Source organism: Pygocentrus nattereri, chromosome 22, assembly GCF_015220715.1.
Source record: "Pygocentrus nattereri isolate fPygNat1 chromosome 22, fPygNat1.pri, whole genome shotgun sequence".
NCBI classification, from domain to species: domain Eukaryota; kingdom Metazoa; phylum Chordata; class Actinopteri; order Characiformes; family Serrasalmidae; genus Pygocentrus; species Pygocentrus nattereri.
This window is the reverse complement of record NC_051232.1, coordinates 34472616-34500438: the sequence shown is the minus strand read 5'-3', so window position 1 is coordinate 34500438 and position 27823 is coordinate 34472616. Positions and strand designations below refer to the sequence as shown.

General features: G+C 48.2%; 1 protein-coding gene across 4 annotated transcripts in view; it reads left to right on the top strand.

The window, feature by feature from the left end:
• Positions 1 to 27823, top strand: part of map3k4 (mitogen-activated protein kinase kinase kinase 4) — a 65032-nt gene that overhangs the window by 8311 nt on the left and 28898 nt on the right. Inside the window, exons 1-7 of one of the 4 annotated variants that reach the window (XM_037533031.1) lie at positions 1039 to 1283; positions 14909 to 15099; positions 16688 to 18018; positions 19969 to 20226; positions 21005 to 21157; positions 26324 to 26481; positions 27446 to 27562. In XM_037533031.1, the coding sequence (XP_037388928.1) occupies positions 1261 to 1283; positions 14909 to 15099; positions 16688 to 18018; positions 19969 to 20226; positions 21005 to 21157; positions 26324 to 26481; positions 27446 to 27562 (2231 nt within the window). In that variant the 5' untranslated portion in view covers positions 1039 to 1260. Of the gene's footprint in view, positions 1 to 1038; positions 1284 to 5517; positions 5674 to 14908; positions 15100 to 16687; positions 18019 to 19968; positions 20227 to 21004; positions 21158 to 26323; positions 26482 to 27445; positions 27563 to 27823 lie in introns of those variants that run through there. The other 3 variants (XM_037533032.1, XM_037533034.1, XM_037533033.1) reach the window with 3 other exon arrangements.

The following is a 27823-nucleotide window of genomic DNA, read 5'->3' as shown; positions in this document are numbered from 1 at the left end:
TACTGAGAGCCGATTGGTTGGTATTGCTGATACTGGGAGCCGATTGGTTGGTATTGCTGATACTGGGAGCCGATTGGTTGGTATTGCTGATTTCTGTTACAGGCTGAAAGTAAAACATCCTTTAAAAAGATTTTAATCAATTGTGCCATTAGTATGTGCGCTAGTTAGCAAGGACAGAAAGATGGCGTCCCGAGAGGTGGTGGTGTGGTTTCGTCGTGTTGCACAGATTGTTTGTGACTTTTTATGTGTATATAGTTTTTATTAAAGATTAATTTCATTCGATTGCATTTTATGTTTGAAACCAAGTTCACATAAAGACATCGTTCCCCCGTAACTCAGTGTGTGAGGTGTGATCAGAGGTTCAGAGGCTTTGGTGTGAAGCGGTTCAGACGTCTTTACAGTGGTGGTGATGGGAACCAGGCGTCGCCATGACTACAACACAGATATAGACACTTTATTTACCATCCAGAACCACCAGAGAACCTACACGAGTCTTCTGAGCTTATATGGAATGTTGATGATGGAAAACAGTGGAAAATCTGGAATAATGAGTTTTCTTTGGGGACTATTTTGCCGCACAGCGCCCTGCATGTCTCCCTCCACCATGAATGGAGTTGAAGTTCTCTAAACTCTCATAAAACAGCGTCTCAGTCATCAGGCAGTGAATTCAGAACCAGTTCATGTAGGAACTTTCTGTAGGAGCTTTTAGAGGGACGTCTGGTTCCCATCACCACCACTGTGAGGAGCTTTTAGAGGGGGACGTCTGGTTCCCATCACCACCACTGTGAGCGGTTCGGGCTCGGTCAGGTTATCTACCCAGTCTGACCGGCTCTGTTCAGAACTTGAAGGTGTATAAAGTAGAATATCCATTTAAACACTTTAAACCAGCTGGGTTGGAATAAGCAGTAAAGCGTTCTGCTGCTGTCTCTGTGCTAAATGATTGTTTTTTGCTCGTCCCGTTGGTTTGTAAGGGTTGTAAGGACCAAAGGGCGAATGTGTTATTATGGGATGTGTGTATGCGCGTGGACCCAGCGGGCCGCCGTAGCTGCCTGCCCGTCACTCCCTCCCTCGGTGACTCAGAGCTGGAACATGGCGGCCGCGCTGCCTCGGCCGAGCCCGCTGTGCGCGGACTGAGAGCGAAAGTGTCGCCGGGAGGAGAGCGCTGGGCCGCGGCTGCAGAGAGTGAGCCCGGGGCGGCGGCGTCTGTTCTCCGGGACATGCCCGAGCCGGTGCGGGGGTAGAGAAGCTCCTGTTCTCGGCATGGAGCCTCCGGGACGGAGCAGGTGAGTCCAGCAGCGCGGTGTGTTTGTGTTCGCTCGGTCCACAGCCGGGACCCGCAGCCTGCCAGATACTGCTCCGCTCGGAGGAGCGCGGGCGGAGTCTCGAACGGCTGCGAGCTCCCTGCTCCCTCCTCCCTACGCAGTGCACGACGGTAACGGCAGCCGTTCGTGATGAGCCGCTAGCCGCTCTCCGACACTCTGAGCTGAAAATCGACCAGTAGAGTTCAAACCCGGTGCTTTCTGACGGGACTGGGCTGGTTTACCATCGGAGACCTTTAGATTCCAGCAGGAAGGCGCCAGGTCGTGGGTGTTGCTCGCTTAACTGTAACTACATGTCCGCAGCTGCTTCAGGTGTAAACGAACATTTTCTGGTTCAAATGTAGTTCATACTTCTTCACCATGTGCTGTAATAGCAGGGCGCGACCTGAGGGGGGCGCGGCAGCTGCTCTAATGCAGCGCTGCCTCTGCTGCACTACTGGAGCTTGACCAGCGTAACGTTCAGCCAATCCCACTCCACTTACCCTCACCCCCCATACTCCACTTACCCTCACCCTCCATACCCCCACTCCACTTAGCCTCACCCCCCATACCCCCACTCCACTTAGCCTCACCCCCCATACCCCCACTCCACTTACCCTCACCCCCCATACCCCCACTCCACTTAGCCTCACCCCCCATACCCCCACTCCACTTACCCTCACCCCCCATACCCCGACTCCACTTACCCTCACCCTCCATACCTCCACTCCACTTACCCTCACCCCCCATAGCCCCACCCTCCTGACCGCACATACCCCCACCCTCCTGACTCCACATACCCCGACTCCACTTACCCTCACCCTCCATACCCCCACTCCACTTACCTTCACCCTCCATACCCCCACTCCACTTACCCTCACCCTCCATACCTCCACTCCACTTACCCTCACCCCCCATACCCTCACCCTCCATACCCCCACTCCACTTACCCTCACCCTCCATACCTCCACTCCACTTACCCTCACCCCCCAAACCCTCACTCCACTTACCCTCACCCCCCAAACCCTCACTCCACTTACCCTCACCCTCCATACCTCCATTCCACTTACCCTCACCCTCCATACCTCCATTCCACTTACCCTCACCCCCCATACCTCCACTCCACTTACCCTCACCCTCCATACCTCCACTCCACTTACCCTCACCCCCCATACCCCCACTCCACTTACCCTCACCCTCCATACCTCCACTCCACTTACCCCCACTCCACTTACCCTCACCTTCCATACCCCCACTCCACTTACCCTCACCCCCATACCTCCACTCCATTTACCCTCACCCTCCATACCTCCACTCCACTTACCCTCACCCTCCATACCCCACTCCACTTACCCCCACCCTCCATATCCCCACTCCACTTACCCTCACCCTCCATACCCCCACTCCACTTACCCTCACCTTCCATACCCCCACTCGACTTACCCTCACCCTCCATACCCCCACTCCACTTACCCTCACCACCCATACCCCCACTCCACTTACCCCCACTCAGTTTCCCTCTCAAAACTAAAAGGGCATCCTGGAGTGACCTCTGGATTTAAAACAGAAATAAACGAGTTAACAGAAACAATTCCATGTAAAACCCTCCACTGTAGATCTGCCACTCTTTTAGTTAACGGTGGTTTATACAGTGCTCTCCACTGTGGCTTCACCTCGTCAGCGAGACCCAGAGCATCTCGCCAGGCGTGGCGGTCCTGTTCTCCAGTCTCTTCCTATTAAAAACCTTCACACAGGCTGAGTAAAGCAGCTCGCCAGAGACTGAACTCAGGTCCATTCTCAGCTCTTCTGCACGGTCCAGGAGGGGGCCCTGACACCCCTGCAGGTCAGGAACAATGGTAACCTTGGGGAAGGGGTCATCCTCATCAAGGTTGAGCACTCCTTCATCATAGTCCTTTATCAGTGCTCGTTCCTCAGAGGACAGCACCGACCTCCAACACTGTAGGAGTTTGGCCACTAAACACAGGGACCTCACCCCACGATAAAAAACAGGCAGGCCATCAACGTCCAGCGTTTTAGCACTCATAAAAAACAGAGCTCTGTCCAGTCCCATTCGCCCCACAGTGCGTAAAATCCTGCATGCCACGTCTCTCCACACCAAGTCTTTAGGGCCACTAAGGAGTCTCTGAATGAACTGGAGGCGAAAGCCAGCAGTCCTGCTGGCTAAGTGAACCAGCCCTTATCCTCCTTCTTCTTTAGGTAGACAGAGGATGGCCTGTGGTAACCAGTGCAATCGGTCCCAAAAAAAGTCCACCAGCAGTTCCTGCAGGTCAGCTAGAAGATTTGGTGGGGGATCTACACAAACCAGTTTGTGCCATAAAAAGGAAGCAACAAGGTTATTAACAACGAGAACCCGTCCCCGATAAGACAGCTGAGGCACTAGCCAGTTCCATCTGCTGAGTCGTCCCTTCAGTTTCTCAACTGCACCCTCCCAGTTTTGCTTTACATGCTCACTGTCCCCCAAATACACTCCCAGATATTTAAACCCACCCGTCCTCCATGACAATCCAGGTTGAGAGAGAGAGAGAAGGAGGCAGAGGGAGAGAGAGCTCCTCATAGGCTTTGTTTCTAGATTTCTCTGCAGGGTTTGTGGGAAGGAGTGTTTTAGTGTGGGAATTTGTGCTTGAGTATTTCTGTCAGAGCTTTTTAGTTTTACTAAGTACATTTCAAAAGAAAAACTCATACTTTTTCCTCCCAATTATTATTTAAAAAAAAAAAAAAATACAGGCCCGATGCTTTAGGTTTAACAGTCTCTTTATTCATTTGTTTGTTTTTTATCACGTTCCTACACGTTTGCAGTCTTACTCTGCGCCGGAGTGGGAAATCGAGAGAGTCTGAGAATTCCTGGTGGGCTGGTATTGTTTTAGGCCAGTTACCATGCTGCGAAGTGTGTAGGTCAAAATAAAGTATGACCTTAAAGAATTAACGGAGTGGTGTAGATAAAGTGCAGTAAAAACTAGAAATATGCCTTTCCTGAAGGAAATGTGGGATAGTTGTGCTACTATGGAAGCCTATGCGAGAAACGAGGGATGGAATAAACGAGTGAACTCGTGCTTGGGGGCTGCTGTGAGGTAGTGTACGCGACACGGTGTCGTTCGGCCAAGCAGATACTGCACTCATGCAATTTTTCACCCCATTCATTGTCAGTGTAAACTCAGTGCTGCCTTAAAAGACGTTCCACCTTAAAATTCAGTGTTACATAAGGGCAGTTCCACCTTAATAAGATCACTGTGTGTGCTGGTCCTGCTGAGAATCAGGCTGGGAGCAGGTGAGACATTGAGCTCCGTGCGTGGATTGGAGGTGTTGTGTGAGAGAGGGGGGGGGCATTGTGACGTCATGTCTGGCAGTCTGCCAACAGCCTCCCCATTCATTTTCAATTGGACAAAAATTCCCAGATTTTGGGCCGCTGTTACGGAATTCCCATCAAAAAGCTGTACACAAGCACGCATCACACAACCGGCTGGACAATCTGGAGTGGGAACGGCGTCGATATCTCGAAAACTGCGGGACTAGTTACGGGAGAAAAAAACTGCAGAAAAATAAACTAAATAATAAAAAGAAGAAGAATAAATCAAATAACTATATAATAAAATAATATATAATAATATATAAAAGAAATATATAATAAAATAATATATAATATATAAAAGATATAATAAAATAACTATATAGTAAAGTAATATATAATAAAATAATATATAGTAATATATAAAAGAAATATATAATAAAATAATATATAATAAAGTGTATATATTATATATAACAACGATCAAGGTGTTTAAATGAAAACACTGGGAAGCAAGAACGTCTGTGATCTGGACTGAAAGATCCAGAAACCACGGAGTTTCTGTTGGTTCCTGATGGTTTTGGCTTTTTTGATATGTTGATCACAGCATCCAGGGTCCTGACGGTTTAACAGCTGGCCAGCGGCTGGTTCTGAATGCGTTTGATGTTTCCTGATGGGATGTAAAGGCGTTCTGCAGGGAACTAGTGGAAAATACTCAGCCGGTTCCCGTTAGAACTGGCCTGGTTTTGACCCACAGGTCGGTTTGGGACGCAGCCGCAGTCTTGAGCTCTATGAAGTGCACTTAAGGGGGAGGGGGGGTGAGCGCGAGCGAGCGAGCTAGCGAGACACAGACAGAGGCGCGCCTGCGCGTTCGGATGCCCACGCGCTTCCTGCCACAAAGTGCTCCGCGTGCAGCGCAACCAGTGCAACCCGGGCGAAATTCGCGTTAAACTTTTAAAACTTTTTATCCTCTTTGCACCGATTTGCTGCTCGGAGGGCGCGCGCGCACGACCGTTTGCGCTCGAGGCGGGGGAGCCGAAGGCCGGCGGAGATGCTCGCGCCGTGAGGAAGGTGAACTCAGCCGCTCTGTGCTTCATCATTGTGTGGTCAGGAGAGAGAGAGAGAGAGTGAAACAGAGAGAGGGAGAGACAGACAAGAGAGAGAGACAGACAGAGAAAAAGAGAGAGTGAAACAGCGAGAGACAGACAGAGGGAGAGAGAGACAGACAGAGAAACAGAGAGACAGAGTGAGAGAGGGCTGCTTTAACATTATGCTCTCTGTTGGGCTCTGTGCGTGAGTGCGCGCGTGTGCGTGTGCTGCTCTGCATGCAGCTGAGTGTTGCATCATTGCGTCAGGCCTCGATCAGCGAGGCGACCGTAAACAGCCGATTTCAGCCGAAATTAGTCAGCAGAGTTGAGCAACAGCAGAACCTGAGTGTGAAAGTGCAGCAGAGCTGGTGGGGGTGGGGGGTCGTCAGTGAAGGGGCTTTGATTTAGCATTCCCGGAATCCCATCTGTCTGCACAGACTGGCCTCATAAAGCATAAAGCCCACACTTCAAAACAGGGTCCTGTTTAGAACCCTGGACTCTCAGAGAACCGTTTGCATGCATTAATGCTTCTCTGCACGGTGAGATGGTTCTTCAGACTGACGGAGAAGGTGCTGTGCATGGTCCTCTATTGTGAAAACAGTTCAAAGCACCAAAGGAAAGTTTGATGTCAGGATTTTAATGAGAGCAGAACCCTTTTTGGTGCTGTATAGAACCGCATACAACACCTCTGCTTCACCATGCATTAAATTGTTGGTTGGACAGTGTGGTGGTTAACACCTCTACCTTCTACACTGTAGACTGGGGTTCAATCCCCACCTGGGTAACCACCCTACACTATACCAATAAGAGTCCTTGGGCAAGACTCCCAACACCACCTTGGCCCCCCCTGTGTAAAAAGATCAAGTTGTAAGTCGCTCTGGAGAAGAGCGTCAGCCAAATGCCGTAAATGTAAATGTAACCCTTTTAAGCATGGAAATGGTTCTGTATAGAACCGCTATCTTCACCATCTCTGTTCATTCGTTTGTATGAGTAAAGGGTTCTTTGCATTGGAATTGGTCCTTCAGATTGATGGGGAATGTGTTGTGCATGGTTCTGTGTAGAACATTTTGGAAAAGTGCTGTTATACATGGTTCTGTATAGCACCAGAAAGGGTTTGATGTTAATCTTGTAACTACACAAGAACCTTTTTGGCGCTATATAGAACCACATACAACTAATTCTCTATCAGTCTGAAGGACCGTTTAAGCATGACAGTAGTTCCCGTGGTTCCCTCTGTAAAGAATGTGTATAGAGTCATGTGCAGGCTGGATTGGTTCTCTGCATGGTGAAATGGTTCTTCAGATTGATGGAGAACGGTATGTACATGCTTCCCTGTAGAACATCTTTGAAAATGGTTCTGTTTACAAGCTTGACATTGTAACGGCAGAGGAACTCTTTTCAGTGCGTTATACAGCTGTTTACAACACATTCTTCATCAGTCTGGAGAACCATTTCACCAGGCAAAGAATCAGTTAAGCATGCAGACGGTTCCCATGGTTTTGTATAGAACCATAGCCTTTACAAGAGAACCCTTGAAGTATCTTTAGTGTGTACTGAAGTCCTGTGTTCCTGTAACAGGACTGTGCAGATTCTGTAGAGGTCATGCTCACAGAATAACTCGGTAACGCCGTTGGAGCCGGTGTCATGACGGGTAGCGCCGTTAGAGCCGGTGTCGAGACGGGTAGCGCCGTTAGAGCCGGTGTCGTGACGGGTAACGCCGTTAGAGCCGGTGTCGAGACGGGTAGCGCCGTTAGAGCCGGTGTCGTGACGGGTAGCGCCGTTAGAGCCGGTGTCGTGACGGGTAGCGCCGTTAGAGCCGGTGTCGTGACGGGTAGCGCCGTTAGAGCCGGTGTCGTGACGGGTAGCGCCGTTGGAGCCGGTGTCGTGACGGGTAGCGCCGTTAGAGCCGGTGTCGAGACGGGTAGCGCCGTTAGAGCCGGTGTCGTGACGGGTAACGCCGTTAGAGCCGGTGTCGAGACGGGTAGCGCCGTTAGAGCCGGTGTCGTGACGGGTAACGCCGTTAGAGCCGGTGTCGAGACGGGTAGCGCCGTTAGAGCCGGTGTCGAGACGGGTAGCGCCGTTAGAGCCGGTGTCGTGACGGGTAGCGCCGTTAGAGCCGGTGTCGTGACGGGTAACGCCATGGAGCCGGTGTCGTGACGGGTAGCGCCGTTAGAGCCGGTGTCGTGACGGGTAACGCCATGGAGCCGGTGTCGTGACGGGTAGCGCCGTTAGAGCCGGTGTCGTGACGGGTAACGCCGTTAGAGCCGGTGTCGTGACGGGTAACGCCGTTAGAGCCGGTGTCGTGACGGGTAGCGCCGTTAGAGCCGGTGTCGTGACGGGTAGCGTCGTTAGAGCCGGTGTCGAGACGGGTAGCGCCGTTAGAGCCGGTGTCGTGACGGGTAACGCCGTTAGAGCCGGTGTCGAGACGGGTAGCGCCGTTAGAGCCGGTGTCGAGACGGGTAGCGCCGTTAGAGCCGGTGTCGTGACGGGTAGCGCCGTTAGAGCCGGTGTCGTGACGGGTAACGCCATGGAGCCGGTGTCGTGACGGGTAGCGCCGTTAGAGCCGGTGTCGTGACGGGTAACGCCATGGAGCCGGTGTCGTGACGGGTAGCGCCGTTAGAGCCGGTGTTGTGACGGGTAGCGTCGTTAGAGCCGGTGTCGTGACGGGTAACGCCGTTAGAGCCGGTGTCGTGACGGGTAACGCCGTTAGAGCCGGTGTCGTGACGGGTAACGCCGTTAGAGCCGGTGTCGTGACGGGTAGCGCCGTTAGAGCCGGTGTCGTGACGGGTAGCGTCGTTAGAGCCGGTGTCGAGACGGGTAGCGCCGTTAGAGCCGGTGTCGTGACGGGTAGCGCCGTTAGAGCCGGTGTCGTGACGGGTAGCGCCGTTAGAGCCGGTGGCGTGACGGGTAGCGCCGTTAGAGCCGGTGGCGTGACGGGTAGCGCCGTTAGAGCCGGTGTCGTGACGGGTAGCGCCGTTAGAGCCGGTGTTATGATGGGTAATGTTAGTGCTGGTTTGAAGGAGTGGTGTTAGTAGTGCTGAGGGGGTTGTGTTAGAGCTGGTGTTGAGATGGGTTGTGTTATTAATGGTGATGTGATGGGTTGTGTTATCAGTGCTGATGTGATGGGTTGTGTTATTAGTGCTGATGTGATGGGTTGTGTTATCAGTGCTGATGTGATGGGTTGTGTTATCAGTGCTGATGTGATGGGTTGTGTTATCAGTGCTGATGTGATGGGTTGTGTTATCAGTGCTGATGTGATGGGTTGTGTTATTAATGCTGATGTGATGGGTTGTGTTATTAGTGCTGATGTGATGGGTTGTGTTATTAGTGCTGATGTGATGGGTTGTGTTATTAGTGCTGATGTGATGGGTTGTGTTATCAGTGCTGATGTGATGGGTTGTGTTATTAATGCTGATGTGATGGGTTGTGTTATCAATGCTGATGTGATGGGTTGTGTTATTAATACTGATGTGATGGGTTGTGTTTTTAGTGCTGATGTGATGGGTTGTGTTATTAGTGCTGATGTGATGGGTTGTGTTATTAGTGCTGATGTGATGGGTTGTGTTATCAGTGCTGATGTGATGGGTTGTGTTATTAATGCTGATGTGATGGGTTGTGTTATCAATGCTGATGTGATGGGTTGTGTTATTAATGCTGATGTGATGGGTTGTGTTATTAGTGCTGATGTGATGGGTTGTGTTATTAGTGCTGATGTGATGGGTTGTGTTATTAGTGCTGATGTGATGGGTTGTGTTATTAATGCTGATGTGATGGGTTGTGTTATTAATGCTGATGTGATGGGTTGTGTTATTAGTGCTGATGTGATGGGTTGTGTTATCAGTGCTGATGTGATGGGTTGTGTTATTAATGCTGATGTGATGGGTTGTGTTATTAGTGCTGATGTGATGGGTTGTGTTATTAATGCTGATGTGATGGGTTGTGTTATCAGTGCTGATGTGATGGGTTGTGTTATCAGTGCTGATGTGATGGGTTGTGTTATTAATGCTGATGTGATGGGTTGTGTTATCAGTGCTGATGTGATGGGTTGTGTTATTAATGCTGATGTGATGGGTTGTGTTATTAGTGCTGATGTGATGGGTTGTGTTATTAATGCTGATGTGATGGGTTGTGTTATCAGTGCTGATGTGATGGGTTGTGTTATCAGTGCTGATGTGATGGGTTGTGTTATTAATGCTGATGTGATGGGTTGTGTTATCAGTGCTGATGTGATGGGTTGTGTTATTAGTGCTGATGTGATGGGTTGTGTTATCAGTGCTGATGTGATGGGTTGTGTTATCAGTGCTGATGTGATGGGTTGTGTTATCAGTGCTGATGTGATGGGTTGTGTTATCAGTACTGATGTGATGGGTTGTGTTATCAGTGCTGATGTGATGGGTTGTGTTATCAGTACTGATGTGATGGGTTGTGTTATCAGTGCTGATGTGATGGGTTGTGTTATTAGTGCTGATGTGATGGGTTGTGTTATTAATGCTGATGTGATGGGTTGTGTTATCAGTGCTGATGTGATGGGTTGTGTTATTAGTGCTGATGTGATGGGTTGTGTTATCAGTGCTGATGTGATGGGTTGTGTTATTAATGGTGATGTGATGGGTTGTGTTATCAGTGCTGATGTGATGGGTTGTGTTATTAGTGCTGATGTGATGGGTTGTGTTATTAATGCTGATGTGATGGGTTGTGTTATCAGTGCTGATGTGATGGGTTGTGTTATTAATGCTGATGTGATGGGTTGTGTTATTAATGCTGATGTTATGGGTTGTGTTATTAATGCTGATGTTATGGGTTGTGTTATTAATGCTGATGTGATGGGTTGTGTTAATAGTGCTGATGTGATGGGTTGTGTTATCAATGCTGATGTGATGGGTTGTGTTATCAGTGCTGATGTGATGGGTTGTGTTATCAGTGCTGATGTGATGGGTTGTGTTATCAATGCTGATGTGATGGGTTGTGTTATCAGTGCTGATGTGATGGGTTGTGTTATCAGTGCTGATGTGATGGGTTGTGTTATCAGTGCTGATGTGATGGGTTGTGTTATCAGTCCTGATGTGATGGGTTGTGTTATCAGTGCTGTGTACTGGGTTGTGCTGCTTGTACGTCTGCTGTTATTTGTTGTTATTAGTGTGGATATTGTGCTGTTATGTTATGCTGTCAGTGCTGATTATTGCTGTTATGATGTGTTGTAATTAGTGCTGATGTTATGCTGTTTTTGTTATTAGCACTTATGTTGTGCTCTTGTTATAGATGCTGATGTTATGATGTGTTATTAGAGCTCATATTAAGCTGATATGAAGAGTTATGCTGTTAACTTATGCTGCCCGTGTTGTGGGGTGCTGTGAGTGCCCGTGTTGTTGGGTGCTGTGAGTGCCCGTGTTGTGGGGTGCTGTGAGTGCCCGTGTTATGGGGTGCTGTGTGTGCCCGTGTTATGGGGTGCTGTGAGTGCCCGTGTTATGGGGTGCTGTGAGTGCCCGTGTTATGGGGTGCTGTGAGTGCCCGTGTTATGGGGTGCTGTGAGTGCCCGTGTTATGGGGTGCTGTGAGTGCCCGTGTTGTGGGGTGCTGTGAGTGCCCGTGTTGTGGGGTGCTGTGAGTGCCCGTGTTATGGGGTGCTGTGAGTGCCCGTGTTGTGGGGTGCTGTGAGTGCCCGTGTTGTTGGGTGCTGTGAGTGCCCGTGTTGTGGGGTGCTGTGAGTGCCCGTGTTGTGGGGTGCTGTGAGTGCCCGTGTTGTGGGGTGCTGTGAGTGCCCGTGTTATGGGGTGCTGTCGGTGCCCGTGTTATGGGCTGTTATCAGTGTTAGGATGGATGGTGTTATGTAGCTCTCATGCTGGTGTAGATGTGAAGGTGTGTGGTTGTGTTTCTGGCAGTCGCGCTGAGGGACTGCGTGTCCTGCAGCCTCCTGCCCTGTGATTTGTTTGCTGTTTATGGAGTAAACGCTGGTCTGGCTGATTCCAGGCCCATAAAAGCAGGCTGTGCAGAACCCATGTGTGCTGTATGTTATCATTCTGCACTGCGTCATCGTGTTTCTCTGGAATGTAATTACCCCCCCACCACCTCCCCACCCTCTGTGACCTCATGCACAGCGTTAATACTTGTGACTGTATAAGAAATCACATGCGTTATGTTTATTGTGGAAACATGTACTATTTGTTTTTTTATGGAGACGTATATGGATTGTTGTAACATCAAGTCTAGAGACAGTAGCAGAACCCTTTCTGGTACCATATAGGGCCCTTTTCAAAAAGGTTCTGTACAGAACCTGTAAAGATGGCTTATTCCTCTGCAGGATGTAATCTCCGTCTCAGTGCTCATCACCTCTGCTTTCTTCTTATTATTTCTTACAGCGAGCAACGCTGCCACTATGGTGGGAATTTCACTGAATTAAATGACTCCAGTCTAACACGTTTATGTGCAGTTAAAGTACCTGATACTGTTCTCATAATTCCGTAAATATGAGAAATATTATATACGTCATCTTGGCAGCGTAGATGACCGCAGCACTGCGGAGCCACTTGATTTAAGCGTGCGTCCAGGGGCAGCATTCCTGCGTTTAACGCAGAGTGCCAGAATCACTGGGATCACAGAGCGTTCCCTGGTCAGCTCATCTCTAGGAAGGAAGTGGCATGTTATAGTAGGATTCCGTGATCTACGGCATTCCTGTCGCTCTGCACGGGCCTGCAGACCCTCGTTTAACACCGCCCCTCTGTTTTTGGGATCCGGGTGGGGAGGTTTGGGGTGTTGCTGGCATTTTTTTTCTCATGAATTAAGCCGGTCAGTTCCATGGGCTTCGGTGACCCCACCCTCGATTTTTGTGCTGCATTCCTCACATTTCTGCCTCCCAGGACTCGAGTGCGGCACACACTCACTCACTGTCGCAGCCTCAAGAGGTTATTGTGTGGACAGAGGAAACAGTATTGTACAAATCTGTGGCACGAGGGCACAGCAAGGGGGAAAGTGTGGGAAGAAAAGACCGTTTTTAAAGGGGAATTCCACCAATTTAAAAAAATTCTGCATAGGTCAGTCAGTGAGGTGGAATCAGAGGTTCAGAGCGGTTTGGTGTGTCAGACGTCTTTACAGTGGTGGTGATGGGAACCAGGCGTCGCCATGACTACAACACAGATATAGACACTTTATTTACCATCCAGAACCACCAGAGAACCTACACGAGTCTTCTGAGGTTATATGGAATGTTGATGATGGAAAACAGTGGAAAATCTGGAATAATGAGTTTCTTTGGGGACTATTTTGCCGCACAGCGCCCTGCATGTCTCCCTCCACCATGAATGGAGTTGAAGTTCTCTAAGCTATAATAAAACGTGTGTACAGTATGTTGGGTTTTTCTCTGATCTGCTGCTTTGGTGAGTTGACTGAAGGCTGTGGACCGTTATTAAGGGCCGTTTGTGAGCGAGTGCGTCACTCGCCAGCTGTGCTAGTCCATTCAGTGAAGAGGCTCAGGGGCCACGTGCCGCATGAGCACAATAGAGGAGTGCAGCCTCGACAATGGAGGGCAGTGGTCAGAGGTCAGCCCAGCAGGGCTGTCGGCCTGCATCGTCCGGCCCTCCTGTCGAGGTGCTGTAACATTCCTCCAGCCTGTATAGCAAACCGCCAGTGATCCGCTCAGCCGCGTCTGCAGCACTGAGTTACTGCCTGCGCGTGGAGGCTCTGCTCTGCTGTTAGTCCGGCTTGGGTGGAGGTCAGAGCTCGATGAGAGGGCAGTGCTGAGGCTCTTACGCCCGAGCGGAGTTCAGCAGCGCTGCGTCATGGCAACCAAACAAACAGCAAGGCTGAGATGACGTCACAGCTTCCTGTGTCATTCCTGAAGGATTCAGTCATTGTTGGACTCTGCCCCACGCTGCACCTTCGAGCAGAACCCGCACACATTCCTGCGCACGTTCTCTCTCAGGAACCAGTTCATCTGACACACACATCAGAACCATACCTGAGTTCTACCCTCACTGATACAGTGACGGGCGCGTCCGTACCCGGGTTCTACCCTCACTGATACAGTGGCGGGCGCGTCCGTACCCGGGTTCTACACTCACTGATACAGTGACGGGCGCGTCCGTACCCGGGTTCTACACTCACTGATACAGTGACGGGCGCGTCCGTACCCGAGTTCTACCCTCACCGATACAGTGACGGGCGCGTCCGTACCCGAGTTCTACCCTCACTGATACAGTGACGGGCGCGTCCGTACCCGGGTTCTACCCTCACTGATACAGTGACGGGCGCGTCCGTACCCGAGTTCTACCCTCACTGATACAGTGGCGGGCGCGTCCGTACCCGAGTTCTACCCTCACTGATACAGTGGCGGGCGCGTCCGTACCCGAGTTCTACCCTCACTGATACAGTGGCGGGCGCGTCCGTACCCGAGTTCTACCCTCACTGATACAGTGGCGGGCGCGTCCGTACCCGGGTTCTACCCTCACTGATACAGTGGCGGGCGCGTCCGTACCCGGGTTCTACACTCACTGATACAGTGACGGGCGCGTCCGTACCCGGGTTCTACACTCACTGATACAGTGACGGGCGCTCTGTGCAGGTAACGTTCTGACATCCACCGGGCGTCACTGGGGAGACACTGTCATGGCGTGTAGCTTGATTTCTTTGCTCCCACGTCTTCTTTAATGTTAGGGTCCAGCTCTAAAGTAATGGAAGGAAAAGTGTTGCTGCCTGTGTTTGTGCTCTCATGTACAGTCAAGGTGCAAAATACAAGGGGGTCCTGGGGGGTCCAGCACCTCCTAATTAACCGTTTGGACCGCCTGAATATCTCAAATCAAAGTTCTGCGGGTCCCTAACTTATTGTGATGTTATGCTCTTCGATAGAAGTGGTTTATTACAGATTCCGTGTATCTCATTGTTTATCTGTTTCACCCACAATCAGCTTCTGTCTCTGGTGGTCTTAACTAACTAGAACTGCAGCTCTGCTCTGCCTCAGGGTGGCGCTGTAGCAGATCGGTTCACCCAGTTGGTCCTTCATAGCCTAGAAACCGTAACTCGGCCCGGATTCCTCTGAAAACCTTTACAATGAGCTGCAGCAGATCTGAAAACCGGAAAACTCACCCAGCTTTCCGGTGTGAAGAGTGACAATAGCACTAACTCTAATTAGCGTCCCTATGGGATTTTAGTAGTTAGTTAGCGCAAAGCTAACAGAGATACATGTGAACTCTGTCACCACTTTTCCTCCTCATGTGCCTCTTCCTCCAGGCCAACGGTCCCACCGAAAGATGTATCCCAGCAGAGCTCTGAGTTGGATGAGTTGTGGGATGAGCTCAGCCAAGACGAGGAGTCTTTCTACGGCGCCTCCCCTCCCCGCACCCCCCGCCAGATGAAACGCCTGTCTGGCAAACACCAGAGAGGCACCCAGAACAGAGCTGCAGGGCGCTCGCCCATCAAAGGTAAGAGGCCAGTCCTGTTATTTTGGTTGCACACGCAAACTGGGTTTTCAGGCAGCACCTCAGCCCAACATACCAGCGAAAGTTAGAGTAGAGCAGCTAAATGAACTCTAACCTGGAGAGAAAGTTCCTCTGACCCTCGTTTACAGAAAAAGGGAATAAATAATGTTGTTTTAATCTCTCTTACCTTTAAAACACTGAGTAATAATGAGGCCTTTAAAGCTTAAACTGTTAAACTGCCCACTGTGTCTGAGTACAATCTGCAGCATTTCTGTGCAGAGTAAGTGCTGAATTATGAAAACTAGCTGTGCGGGCACTGCTTTGGGAATCGGCAGCAGTCTGAAGTTTCTCCAGCAGGGAGCGCTGTTAGTATGCAAGTCGTTACGAACCTGTAGAAAACAGTTCATATTTTAAAAAGCATTTGAATTGAAATGGAGCAGAAAGCAGGTCAAAGGTAGGTTACCTGCTGCGGGCGGCATTTCTTATGTTGGCGCGGGGTTAAGAGGGCGAGGGGGTCGATATTATCAATAATCACCTTTTTATTAACCAGAAAACGTGCTTATTATTAGATATGGCTCGGCCTAGTTAATTCACATAGGCATATGTACAATTTTCCTTCTTATACTCAGTTGTTCTCAATCTGTGGTGATACGTCTGCTCGTCATTTATTCAGGTAAATTAATGTAATTATTGGCGTAATATTAATGCATTTACTCAGGTTAATTAATGTAGTAATTGAGGTTAATTCATGCATTAATTGAAGTTGATTAATGCATTAATTTAGGTTAATTAATGCATTGAATAGTGCAACATTTAAAAGTTTAAATTGCAAATTATTCATACATTTAATGAGGTAAATTAGTGCATTTATTGAGGTAAAATGAATGCATTTATTGAGAAATTAATTGATTAATTATTTAATTGAAGTCAGTTAATGCATTTATTTAAGTAAATGAATGTATTCTGCTTAACTAATTAATTAGTTAGGGATGAAATAGTGCAATTATTAAGATGTTCCTTCAACTTTTGTACTTCGTGTAACTGCGTGGTCTTCTTAATTATGAATGAAATCCTATGTATGGCACTTAACCACACTTCTCTTGCTGAACTCTGGGATGACATCAAAGCTCGTCTAAATGCACATCCGTAACATTGACCTAAGGCAGTCTGTGAAGTTTTACATACGATATTATCCAAACTGATTTTACTTAATTAAGTGATACTTTTTTTTTTGATCCCACAACCGGGGAAATTCCACCTCCGCATTTAACCCATCCGTGAAGTGAAACACCACAAACACACACACTAGGGGGCAGTGAGCACACTTGCCCGGAGCGGTGGGCAGCCCTATCCACGGCGCCCGGGGAGCAGTTGGGGGTTAGGTGTCTTGCTCAAGGACACCTCAGTCATGGACTGTCGGCCCTGGGGATCAAACCGGCGACCTTCTGGTCACAGGGCCAGATCCCTAACCTCCAGCCCACGACTGCCCCTTGTTGTTAATTGTTCGTAAGAATGTATTTGCAAGGCTTTTTTTTACCATTTTAAAAATTTCAGATGAACATTAAAGTTTTCGTTATTGTTTCCTCTGCAGAGAAGAGTCCCTCCGGCACCTCGTCCCAGAGAGAGCGTGACGGCGCCAAACTGCCCGAGTCTGCCGAGGAGATCAGTTACAGGCAAGGCAAAAAGCAGCGGTCCAACCTGCGTTCTAACGAGCGAGACAAAAAGAAGACTTTTGAGGGCTCCTTTATGTTGGACCCCCTCTCCAAGTCTGGTCCCTTCAGCGCAGTCAGCATGGACCCCAGGAAGCCCTACCTGAGCTTGGGATGCAGCTCCAGCAAGCTCCCTGTCAACATGCCCCACCAGCTGCCCCGCACCCACCGCCAAACCTCGCGGACCGACTGCCCGGCGGACCGCTTGAAATTCTTCGAGACGCTGCGCCTGCTGCTGAAGCTGACGTCCATGTCGTCCAAGAAGAAGGAGAAGGAGCAGCGGGGCCTGGAGAACACGGCCTTCATGGGCCAGAACAACGAGGTGATCTGGCTGGAGCTGCAAGCTTGGCATGCGCGCCGCAGCATCAGCGACCAGGACCTGTTCCTCTACACGGCCCGCCAGGCTATTCCAGACATCATCAACAAGGTGTTGCGCTTCAAGGTGGACTACAGCTGCTTAGCCCTGCCCGAGGCTCCGCTCGAGTCAGTCCAAAGAGACTCCTGCCCGGGAACATCTAACTGCGGGACCTGCCCTGGCTCCTGGGCTGAGGTAGACACCACGGCCCTGCCAGGCTCGGGTTCTGCATGCAGGGAGCACTTGCAGAGACAGCGGCTGGCCTTTGAGCAGGTGAAGGGCGTGATGGGCCTGCTGGAGTCTGTAGAAGCCCTCTACCCGTCGCTGCAGACTCTGCAGAAGGACTACGAGAAGTACGCGGCGCGGGACTTCCAGGGCAGGGTGCAGGCGCTCTGCCTGTGGCTCAATATCACTCAGGACCTGAACCAAAAGTTGCGCGTGATGGGCACTGTGCTGGGCCTCCGAGACCTGTCCTCTATCGGTTGGCCCGTCTTTGAAATACCTTCGCCCCGCTGCTCTCGCGGCAGTGACGAGCAGGATGAGGAGGACGAGAATGACTCCACAGCGACCTTCACGGCGGACAGCGACGAGGAGGAAGTCGAGACGGGTGAGGCTGAAGCCAAAAGGGATGCCGTGACTTGCCTTATGCCCAAGTTTGCTCGTCTGTTATCCGAGGAGTTCATCCCGGCGTTCGGCGGCGAAAGCCAGTACTGCCCGACGGCCATATACAGGCCCTTTGTGGACAAGGCGCTGAAGCAGATGGGTCTGCGCAAACTCATTCTGCGACTGCACAAGCTGATGGACCGCTCACTGCAGAGGTCCAGGACTGCACTGCTGAGTCATGCGCCCACTCAAGAGGTGAGCGCACCATCGCGGGGCTCTAGGATACGGTTGATTTTACTGTTGGAGAGTCAGGTTGGATGATTCGGGGAAAACATCTAAACTGTGGCTTTTACAGGTGCAAATTAAATTGCAGTTATTTTTTAGGGTGCATTTTATGGCCTAGAAGCACCAACATATCCACTGTGTGGCTGTTTATTTCTGATTGGTCTAACTTATCTTCTGGATGTTCTCCACACATTAGGTGAAATATTCTCATTAGCCATGTTTACCTGCAGCCTAATAATCCGTTAATAATCCAACAGGAATAGTCTAGTCTGATTGAGGCCATTCAGAATACAGCTTCTATCCGACTGATCGAGGTGGGTAATCCTGTAAATACAAAATCAGTTATATAGAAGAATAATATCCGTGTAAACGTCTGTATCCGATTACATTCCCTATCGGAAAGTTTCAGTCCGTTCTGCATGAGCGCTCTGATCTTTAAAAGACGGCGGTGGGACGGACGTCCAGCTTATGCGTCTCAGAGCACGACGTCTTCCTCTCGGCCTTCTTTAATAAGGACGTGTGAGGGACGTTTTCCTGAGTCTGACGTCATTTTAAAGCAGTTAAAAACACAAGCACTGCTCACTGCTGCTCATCTCACTCTGACTGGACTCGCGTGATGCTGGTTGTTGTGGTAACGTCTACACTAAGCGGTTCTCTACACATGCGCGTCATTTTTGCAACTCATTACTATTTTCATCAGATTGTTGAATAGAGTGAGAATAAACACCTCCGTCTGAATCTGTAATCGGAATGTGTTCAATCAGGCTGGAGAAAATCTTTGCATGTAAACACAGCCGGTGTAAGTTAAGCTCTTTTCAAACTGCCATTTCGATATGAAGCGATCTGTCTGCCTAAATATTAAGATACATGTTTCTGTAATACAGTCTGTGATATTAACTGAATGTTTAGGTGGATGATCTGACAAGATCGTTTCAAAATAAGCCAGCACTGAAGAAACATCTCACACCTGTCTGAAAACCAAAAACCGCTTTATTTATGCTCTACAACAGGCACGTTGAACTGGGGACCTTCCAGGCCCAAGAGCTGTGGAGATCAGCGTTCACTCTCGTCTAATGCTCTGAATTCAGGTCATGCTAATTAGTTAAATAGTTGAATCAGGTGTGTTTAATGAGGCTGTGTACTGAAGTTTTGGCTCTTGAGAACCGGAGCTTGACGCATGTGCTCTAGAACAGTTCAACCTGTGAGTGCCCCCCCCCACCCGGTGACCCATGGTGGCACCGCTAGGGTAGCATCTTCATGACAATAAGTAGAAATTTAACAACATGTAGTGTTTTTTTTTTTTTTTTTTTTTTTTTTTTTACAAAATTGGATTGAAAAGTGCGTAAACGTGAAAGTCGGGCTCAGCGATTGGTCGGAAACATGCACAGCCAGCTAGATATGTTTATGTTACCAGCGCAAATCAGCGTCCATTTTCGCCCATCGTGAGTAAAAACATTTTTATTAATTTATAAAGAAATTCAGTAGGCTGCCTTGATTAATGTGCTACGTTTACGTTTGAAATAATCGGGCAGATTAAAATGTTTTTGTGGGCTGTAAAAGCTCTGGAATAAACATGTTAACATAAAAATACAGCGTAGTAAAGAAAACGCACCTTGTTATTGAGGAAATCTCGTCATGTGGGAAAGAAACTGGCAGATTTTCCGTAAATGAAACTTAAACGTCCCCGATAACAGAGAACGACTGGTCAGATGGCGCTGTTCCTTCCGCTGCTGTTGTGCTGAGTTCTGGGTGTGCTGTGGGATCCATGTAAGCGCTGAGCTTCTCCAAGTCTGGGCTCTGGTCATGTCTTGTTCCTCCTGACCCGCCGCAGACCAGCAGACCAGCGTGTTCTCACCCTCGTTCGTAGATTTAGGTGTGTGATTTCTGAGAGATGCGCATGTTCATCTGTGTGTGTTTCAGCTGTCCGAGGTTCCGGACTGTTCCTCTCTGTACAGCGACTACCTGCCTGAGCTGTCTCGTCACCTGGCCGGACATGTGAAGGAGGAGGCGGGCTCGGGACGGGTGTCGTGGGCGGAGCTTCAGGACATGGACCTGCCCTCGTTCCAGCCTGCTTTCCTGGTGCTGTGCCGCGTGCTGCTAAACGTCATCCACGAGTGCCTCAAACTGCGCCTGGAGCAGAGACCTGCAGGGAAGCCTTCGCTGCTCAGCATCAAACAGGTGCCTGTCCAGGCTGCACGGCCCTCGCGCTTCACTCGTAAAGCGTTTCTCGTCAGCTGGTCTAACTGTGCAGCACTGAACTGCGTTTCCCAGCTGCTCGGCGTAGTCACGAGAATTACCTGTAGGTTATAGTCATAGAGGGTTGCACCGTGTCTGTGCCCTTACACTCTGTATACGTTTACCACAAGGCATTTTCTGACGCACTGCCGAATGACGCTTCCATGCAGTAGGAGGATAGCCATTAGCCTCGCTTTCGCCTTTAGCGTAGCAGAAATGTAGATGTGAGACAACGTTCAGCTTCGTTTTTACTGAACCACATAAGTTGCTGTGTTTACATTTACACACTACAGGTGTATCTGTGTGTCATTCAGTTCCGTTTTTATCTGTTTCACACAATAAAAAAGAGGTTTACTTCAGTTATTAAATGGTTCCTATAATTATAACCATCTTTAGTAAATTATACTCATGATTATAAACACTGATTAAATATTAGTTAATAAATTAACCTGAGTTAGTAAAGAAACACGTTTTCTTAAGCATGTAAATGGTTTTATAGGTGTTAATATGTAAATGTGGCATTGCTGTGGTATCACATCACCACAGCGGTTGCACATCACTGGGCACAGGTCTAGTATCAGTAAGTCCTGCAGTCATGATGGATCCCTGAGACGGCAGAAGCCGTAGGTCTTTTGGATTGAGCTGTGAAGTGACTGGGGGTCTCGCGGCTGCGGTGCCTGTTAACGGTAACTGGCGATAACCGTGTGACTGTGTGTTGCAGTTGGTGCGCGAGTGTAAGGAGGTGCTGAAGGGTGGGCTCCTCATGAAGCAGTACTACCAGTTCATGCTGCACGGCATCATTTCTGACCCTCAAGGCCTGCAGACCAACGCCAACATTGACGAGTTTGAGGAAGACCTTCACAAGATGCTAGAGGTGAGTCAGAGCCCATGCTAGCAGTGCTGATGTGTCGTTAGCTAAATTTCCTGTTCCACCTTAAATGGAGCAGCAAGGTGGAACGGGAAAATGCCCAAGAATCTGGAGAATCTCTGACTTCAGCTTCATATCACTGAAAATTGGAGGGTGATAATAAATAATTGCCCCCCTCTTTGAAGGCGTCTGATCCCTAAATGTAACTAAAGCCCAGCAGTGAGGAGCTGAACTTTCCCCTCCTCTGCTGTCCCTGCAGACGGGCAGGGTCGCCTACAGAGCGGCGATAGTAGCTGTTAATGAAGTGATGCTCTTTTATTAGAGGGGCTCATTTCAAAGGTAAGATTAAGGGGTAATGCTCGAAAACAAGGTGTAGGGGTAAAAATTAGAAATGGGACTGAGCCTTAATATTAGTAATATGAGAAGATGAGCAAAAGCATCTTAAGCTTGAAGCTGTTCACCTACAATTAAAGGTCCTTGTTGCTTTTTACCCCATGTTCTTCCCTAAAGCTCATCAAGGTTTTTGATTGATTGTGTTACCGTTTGACGAATTTTGATGTGTGAATATGCGCTTGCTGGTTCACTGACTGACTTGTTTCTGTTAGGACACTACAGACTTTACATATTTGCTGTTTTTAAGTGAAGCTGCTACCAAAATTCTGATAAAATTGTCCATGATGGAGCTCAAGGTCGCGGCGATAGCCTGTGCCCTTCTGCTTTTCTGATAGCAGCTTGAATAACAGACTAATGGAGAAGAGTGAAAGGCAAGACAGTGACTTTCAGACACAGCAGCAGCTCAGAGTGCTTCACGCAAACACGGGAAAATAAAATAATGAAATAATAAAGCTTACAATGTTCTGATATCTAGCACCTCGGAAAGGCATTCGCAGTAATAGTTACAGAACATTAACGTTAAAGTGCTTTGCTCTAAACAAAGGCACAATAAAACAAAAACCTCTTCACACTGGACTCAAAGACGGCTGTGACCTCATCTGGGAGTTTGTTCCAGCAGTTGTCATCAGAGTGAGTGAATGCTGCCTCACCCTGTTTGGTTCCGATTCTGGGCTCTACTAACTGACCCGTCCCGAGTGACCGCAGAGGCCTGCTGGGTTTGATTAAGTGCTGTAGCTTTGAAAGTGCAGCAAAACATATTCTGTAAGTGTTCATGCATGTAAGGAAACACTTGCCAGGAGTTTTCTAGGTACGATTCCTCAGTGTAAGGGAAAAAACTGGAAGGTGATCCATTCTGATGACCTTTTAGAGGATGAGTAGCTTTTAGGGAAAGGCTGGGAATTACAGTGATCGTGCCTGGAATTGACAAGCTTGTGCGAAAAGTAGGGTTGCACGATATGAGTTTACAAAATAAACACCTTGTTAATAATAACCATCATCCAAACAGCCGGTTACAAATCTTCTGCATACATGGCTGAAAAAAGTTCAGTTTTTAATTAATAGACGATAAAATTTAAACATTATTACTGTCAACATTGGTGTTGTGTATGAAACAATAACGGCTACCGTCACAACAATTGTGCATCACTATAAGGAGCTCTTTACCTGCATGGCTGATTGTGGGCATCACAGAGGTCAGCAGACCCTGACCTGCGCTAGCCAGAGTGGCATCATCGAGGTGTGACTAAGCATCAGTGAGCAGTTTGGCTCAAATAACAGTGCAGAATCCACTGGACGACCTGCTCTGATATCAGGCTTCATATCACAATGAAGGATTAATGTAGCAACACACACAGATCACAGCGATCGGCATATCCTGCCTTGTGTAGCCAGCGCGACTTTATCCAGCTGCAGAAAAGTAGCGGCGAGTAATCTGGCTTGTAAAAACACCAAAATCCACTGTGTATCCTGTCAGTGCGGGTTCATGTTCTCCATATTAATCAGGTTTAGTGCTCAGCATCAGTGCAAAAGAATAGAAAGCCAATTAAAACAAGCGATGATCACTATTTCTACTCCCACCATCAAAATTCTAACACAAACACTTTATGAAAAGGTGTCTGAGCTGGGAGTTGTTTTCAAAGTCTGTACAAGCAAAGATCTAAAAATTTAGGTAGTGGCAAGAAAATTTAAATCGAAAAGTTGCCAAGTTCATAAAGGCACCACATTTCTGTAGGTATTCACGGGTCAAGTGACGGCTATCTGAGTAAAAGGACTGCCTATAGAGCGCGAGACCGGTTTAGTGAATCTGTAAAAAGAGACACATAATTTATCAGAATTTATTGCTTCTCATGTCAGGATTGTGGTACCTTGTTTGTTCAGTTTTAGGTGATGGAGCTCAATCCAGGAAAAGGTGCTCAGATACCTTCAGTGATAGCACTGCTCACAGAAACAGTGTTAGCGCTGTTCCCACTGATTGTGTATAGAAGGAGAACAGAACTAGAACTACACTTTATTTACCGTCCAGAACCACCAGAGAACCTACACGAGTCTTCTGAGCTTATATGGAATGTTGATGATGGAAAACAGTGGAAAATCTGGAATAATGAGTTTTCTTTGGGGACTAATTTGCCGCACAGCGCCCTGCATGTCTCCCTCCACCATGAATGGAGTTGAAGTTCTCTAAACTCTCATAAAACAGCGTCTCAGTCATCAGGCAGTGAATTCAGAACCAGTTCATGTAGGAACTTTCTGTAGGAGCTTTTAGAGGGACGTCTGGTTCCCATCACCACCACTGGGAGCAGCTCTGACTCGGTTAGTTTCTCTGAACTGCTCTTTTTACATTGCAATGATTAAATTATGCAGAAAATTTGAAAAATTGGTGGAATTCCCCTTTAAGTGGCCTTGACAGCAAAGACCAAATGTTATGCAAAGATTTGCACATAAGCCTTTTAAACAGTTTTCTCACTGCTATTTTAATCTGTTCGGGGGGGGGTACATGCAGCGGGTTGTGAGGCAAAAATTCCCCAAAGAAAACTTTTTATTTCAGATTTTCCACTATTTTTTAGTCAACATTCATTCCAGGTATAGGCAGCGGCTCAGTGCTGCAGACTCGTCTGAGCCATCGGTGAAAGTCAGGCCGTGTGTGTCGCTGACGGAGTTTGAACTGATCTCACTGTTTTCAGTCAGTTTGCTCCCCACAGATGTCCTAATAGGGCAGTGTGTGCAGTCTGTTCTCTGGGAAATCTGCTCAATGTGCTCTTTAGTCATTTGTTTGCTATTTCATGAAATGTTTTAGTTTTACTGCCCATGCGAGAAGCCAGGGAGCGTGACAGACAGGCAGAGGATCTCAGCATTCTCTGTTTTACTTAGTCTTACCAAACCATACCAAGACCTGTCTTACCAAACCATACCAAGACCTGTCTAACCAACCATACCAAGACCTGTCTAACCAACCATACCAAGACCTGTCTAACCAACCATACCAAGACCTGTCAAACCAACCATACCAAGACCTGTCAAACCAACCATACCAAGACCTGTCTAACCAACCATACCAAGACCTGTCTAACCAACCATACCAAGACCTGTCTAACCAACCATACCAAGACCTGTCAAACCAACCACACCAAGACCTGTCTAACCAACCATACCAAGACCTGTCTAACCAACCATACCAAGACCTGTCTAACCAACCATACCAAGACCTGTCTAACCAACCACACCAAGACCTGTCAAACCAACCACACCAAGACCTGTCAAACCAACCACACCAAGACCTGTCTAACCAACCATACCAAGACCTGTCTAACCAACCATACCAAGACCTGTCAAACCAACCACACCAAGACCTGTCTAACCAACCATACCAAGACCTGTCAAACCAACCACACCAAGACCTGTCAAACCACACCAAAAACTACCAAACCATACCAAGACCTGTCAAACCAACCATACCAAGACCTGTCTAACCAACCATACCAAGACCTGTCTAACCAACCATACCAAGACCTGTCAAACCAACCACACCAAGACCTGTCTAACCAACCATACCAAGACCTGTCTAACCAACCATACCAAGACCTGTCTAACCAACCATACCAAGACCTGTCAAACCAACCACACCAAGACCTGTCTAACCAACCATACCAAGACCTGTCTAACCAACCATACCAAGACCTGTCTAACCAACCATACCAAGACCTGTCAAACCAACCATACCAAGACCTGTCTAACCAACCATACCAAGACCTGTCTAACCAACCATACCAAGACCTGTCTAACCAACCATACCAAGACCTGTCAAACCAACCATACCAAGACCTGTCAAACCAACCATACCAAGACCTGTCTAACCAACCATACCAAGACCTACCAAACCAACCATACCAAGACCTGTCTAACCAACCATACCAAGACCTGTCTAACCAACCATACCAAGACCTGTCTAACCAACCATACCAAGACCTGTCTAACCAACCATACCAAGACCTGTCAAACCAACCATACCAAGACCTGTCAAACCAACCATACCAAGACCTGTCTAACCAACCATACCAAGACCTGTCTAACCAACCATACCAAGACCTGTCTAACCAACCATACCAAGACCTGTCAAACCAACCACACCAAGACCTGTCAAACCAACCACACCAAGACCTGTCAAACCAACCATACCAAGACCTGTCAAACCAACCATACCAGAAACTACCAAACCATACCAGAACCTTCCAAGCCATACCAAGACCTGTCAAACCAACCATACCAAAACTTCCAAACCATGCCAAGACCTACTGAACCATAGCAAGACCTACCGAACCATACTAAAAACAAAGCTAACTTCTGAAAAAGAACAGTGTTTTGGACCAGGCTTGTTCATTTCCTCTGCTTTTGGCAGGCACAGCGGGTGGTGTGGTGTTACCTCACAACCCGCCGTACTGAAACGGATTATTGGAGAAAGTTCCTCCACAGCTGCCACCTGCACCCAACTGTAGCTCCATTAATCGGTGATAGCTAAAGGGCTCAAATGGACGATGTTGTCTTGCATGTGATCTCACATCCCTAGCTGAGAGCAGCTCCTCAGGACCAGCGGTGAAAAGTCCTCCCCAGGATGTTATTTCAGCTGCCCGGGCGCCTCTGCTGCTGGCTTGAGCTCGTTAGTGAGCTCATTCAGCTCATTTGTTGTTGTGAAGATGAAAAAGGCCTTTGCGTGATTTTGGATAGAATTCTAGAAGCTAAATGTGTTTAATGTCAGTAAAGCTGCTCTTGTATCATTGAATGCAGGTGTACTTTGGCTACATGCGCAGCTGGATTGAGATGTTGCAGCAGCTGCCGCAGGCATCCCACAGCCTGAAGAACCTGCTGGAGGAGGAGTGGAACTTCACCAAGGTCATCACTCCATACATCCGCGGAGGAGAAGCCCAGTCTGGGAAGCTTTTTTGGTGAGTCTTCAGCCATTCCTTTCAAAGTTGTCCTGAAATTAATATTGCCCTTTAATTTTATTCTGTTAATTCATGTTCATAATGATCACAATTCAGCATATATATAATATAGTGAGTGTGTGTGTGCGTGTGTGTGTGTGTGTGCGTGTGTGTGTGTATTATACTGTTTAAAAGACAAAATTTCAGAATCTTTGGTCAAACAATGAATTTTGCCTGCTTGAAAAACATCTTTTGAGTTTTGATTGGTATTGTACACCATTGCCTGGGAAAAATGCTATTATTAAGTAATACTATTATTAATAATAAAATGTTTAGCCTCCCCCCACTTAATTCGGCCCCCCCTGCATTACAGCTGGACGATACCTTTCCACAACATGCCGCAATTATTTCTGGAACAGACAAAAAAGACCCAGTAGTGCCACATTTAAAAATGCTATTCAACAAAACGTGAAGTTTATTGAATATTTTATTTAATCAGGACTAATTTCAAGGACAATCTCTTTGTAATGAGACATGCAGTTAATGAGTCTTTGGCTCTGAAAAGCTTGTTGCGATCAGAAAACTTTAGCTGATGAATGATATTTAAATTGTGATTGACAGGTTAATTGGCTTCTTTTCTTCATTGTAGGCACCCATTAAAGCACAAGCGTAGAGTTGCCAGATTGGCTATTTTGCTTCCTTGTTGTTGATATTCAAAGCTCAAATAAACAAACATTGCCCACTGCTGCCCTCTAAAGGTGCTAAAGCAGCAGTCAGAAGGTACAAGCTCGGTTGTCTTTATACGCCGCCTGTCTGAGCAGACGCGTTCCTCCATCCTGCTAAACGATCCTGATGCATGTTCTGTCATGCATGCCATCAGCCGATTATGTGCCAGTGGAGAAACGGGCTTAAGGCCCGGCTCTGAGCGCACAGTCAATTTCCGTGTTTGGGACTTTTTGAGCCGTTTTTTTCTCCCTTGCTGTAGCGACATTGCTGGCATGCTGCTGAGGTCCACGGGAGACTTCCTGGACGTGGGCCTGTGGAAGAGCTGTGATGAGTTCTTGGAGGGTGCCGACTGTAGCACTGCCTCGGATGAGATCAGGTACCGTCAGAACACAGAACGCTGAGTAACATCATACGTTCTGCTCACAATATCATCAGACTGGTTTTACACGGTGAAACTGAGGTTGTAAAGTGCCCTGCAACTCACTTAAAACTCAGCCGCAGGTAACTCAACGACATGGAACGCATCACAATGACGTTCTTTAAAACGTCTGATTTCACCGAATCGGTGGACGAGAAAACGAAACGAAGATGAGTTATTGGGCCTCGTGCTCGGCTCTGAAACCAGCTACGTAAAGCT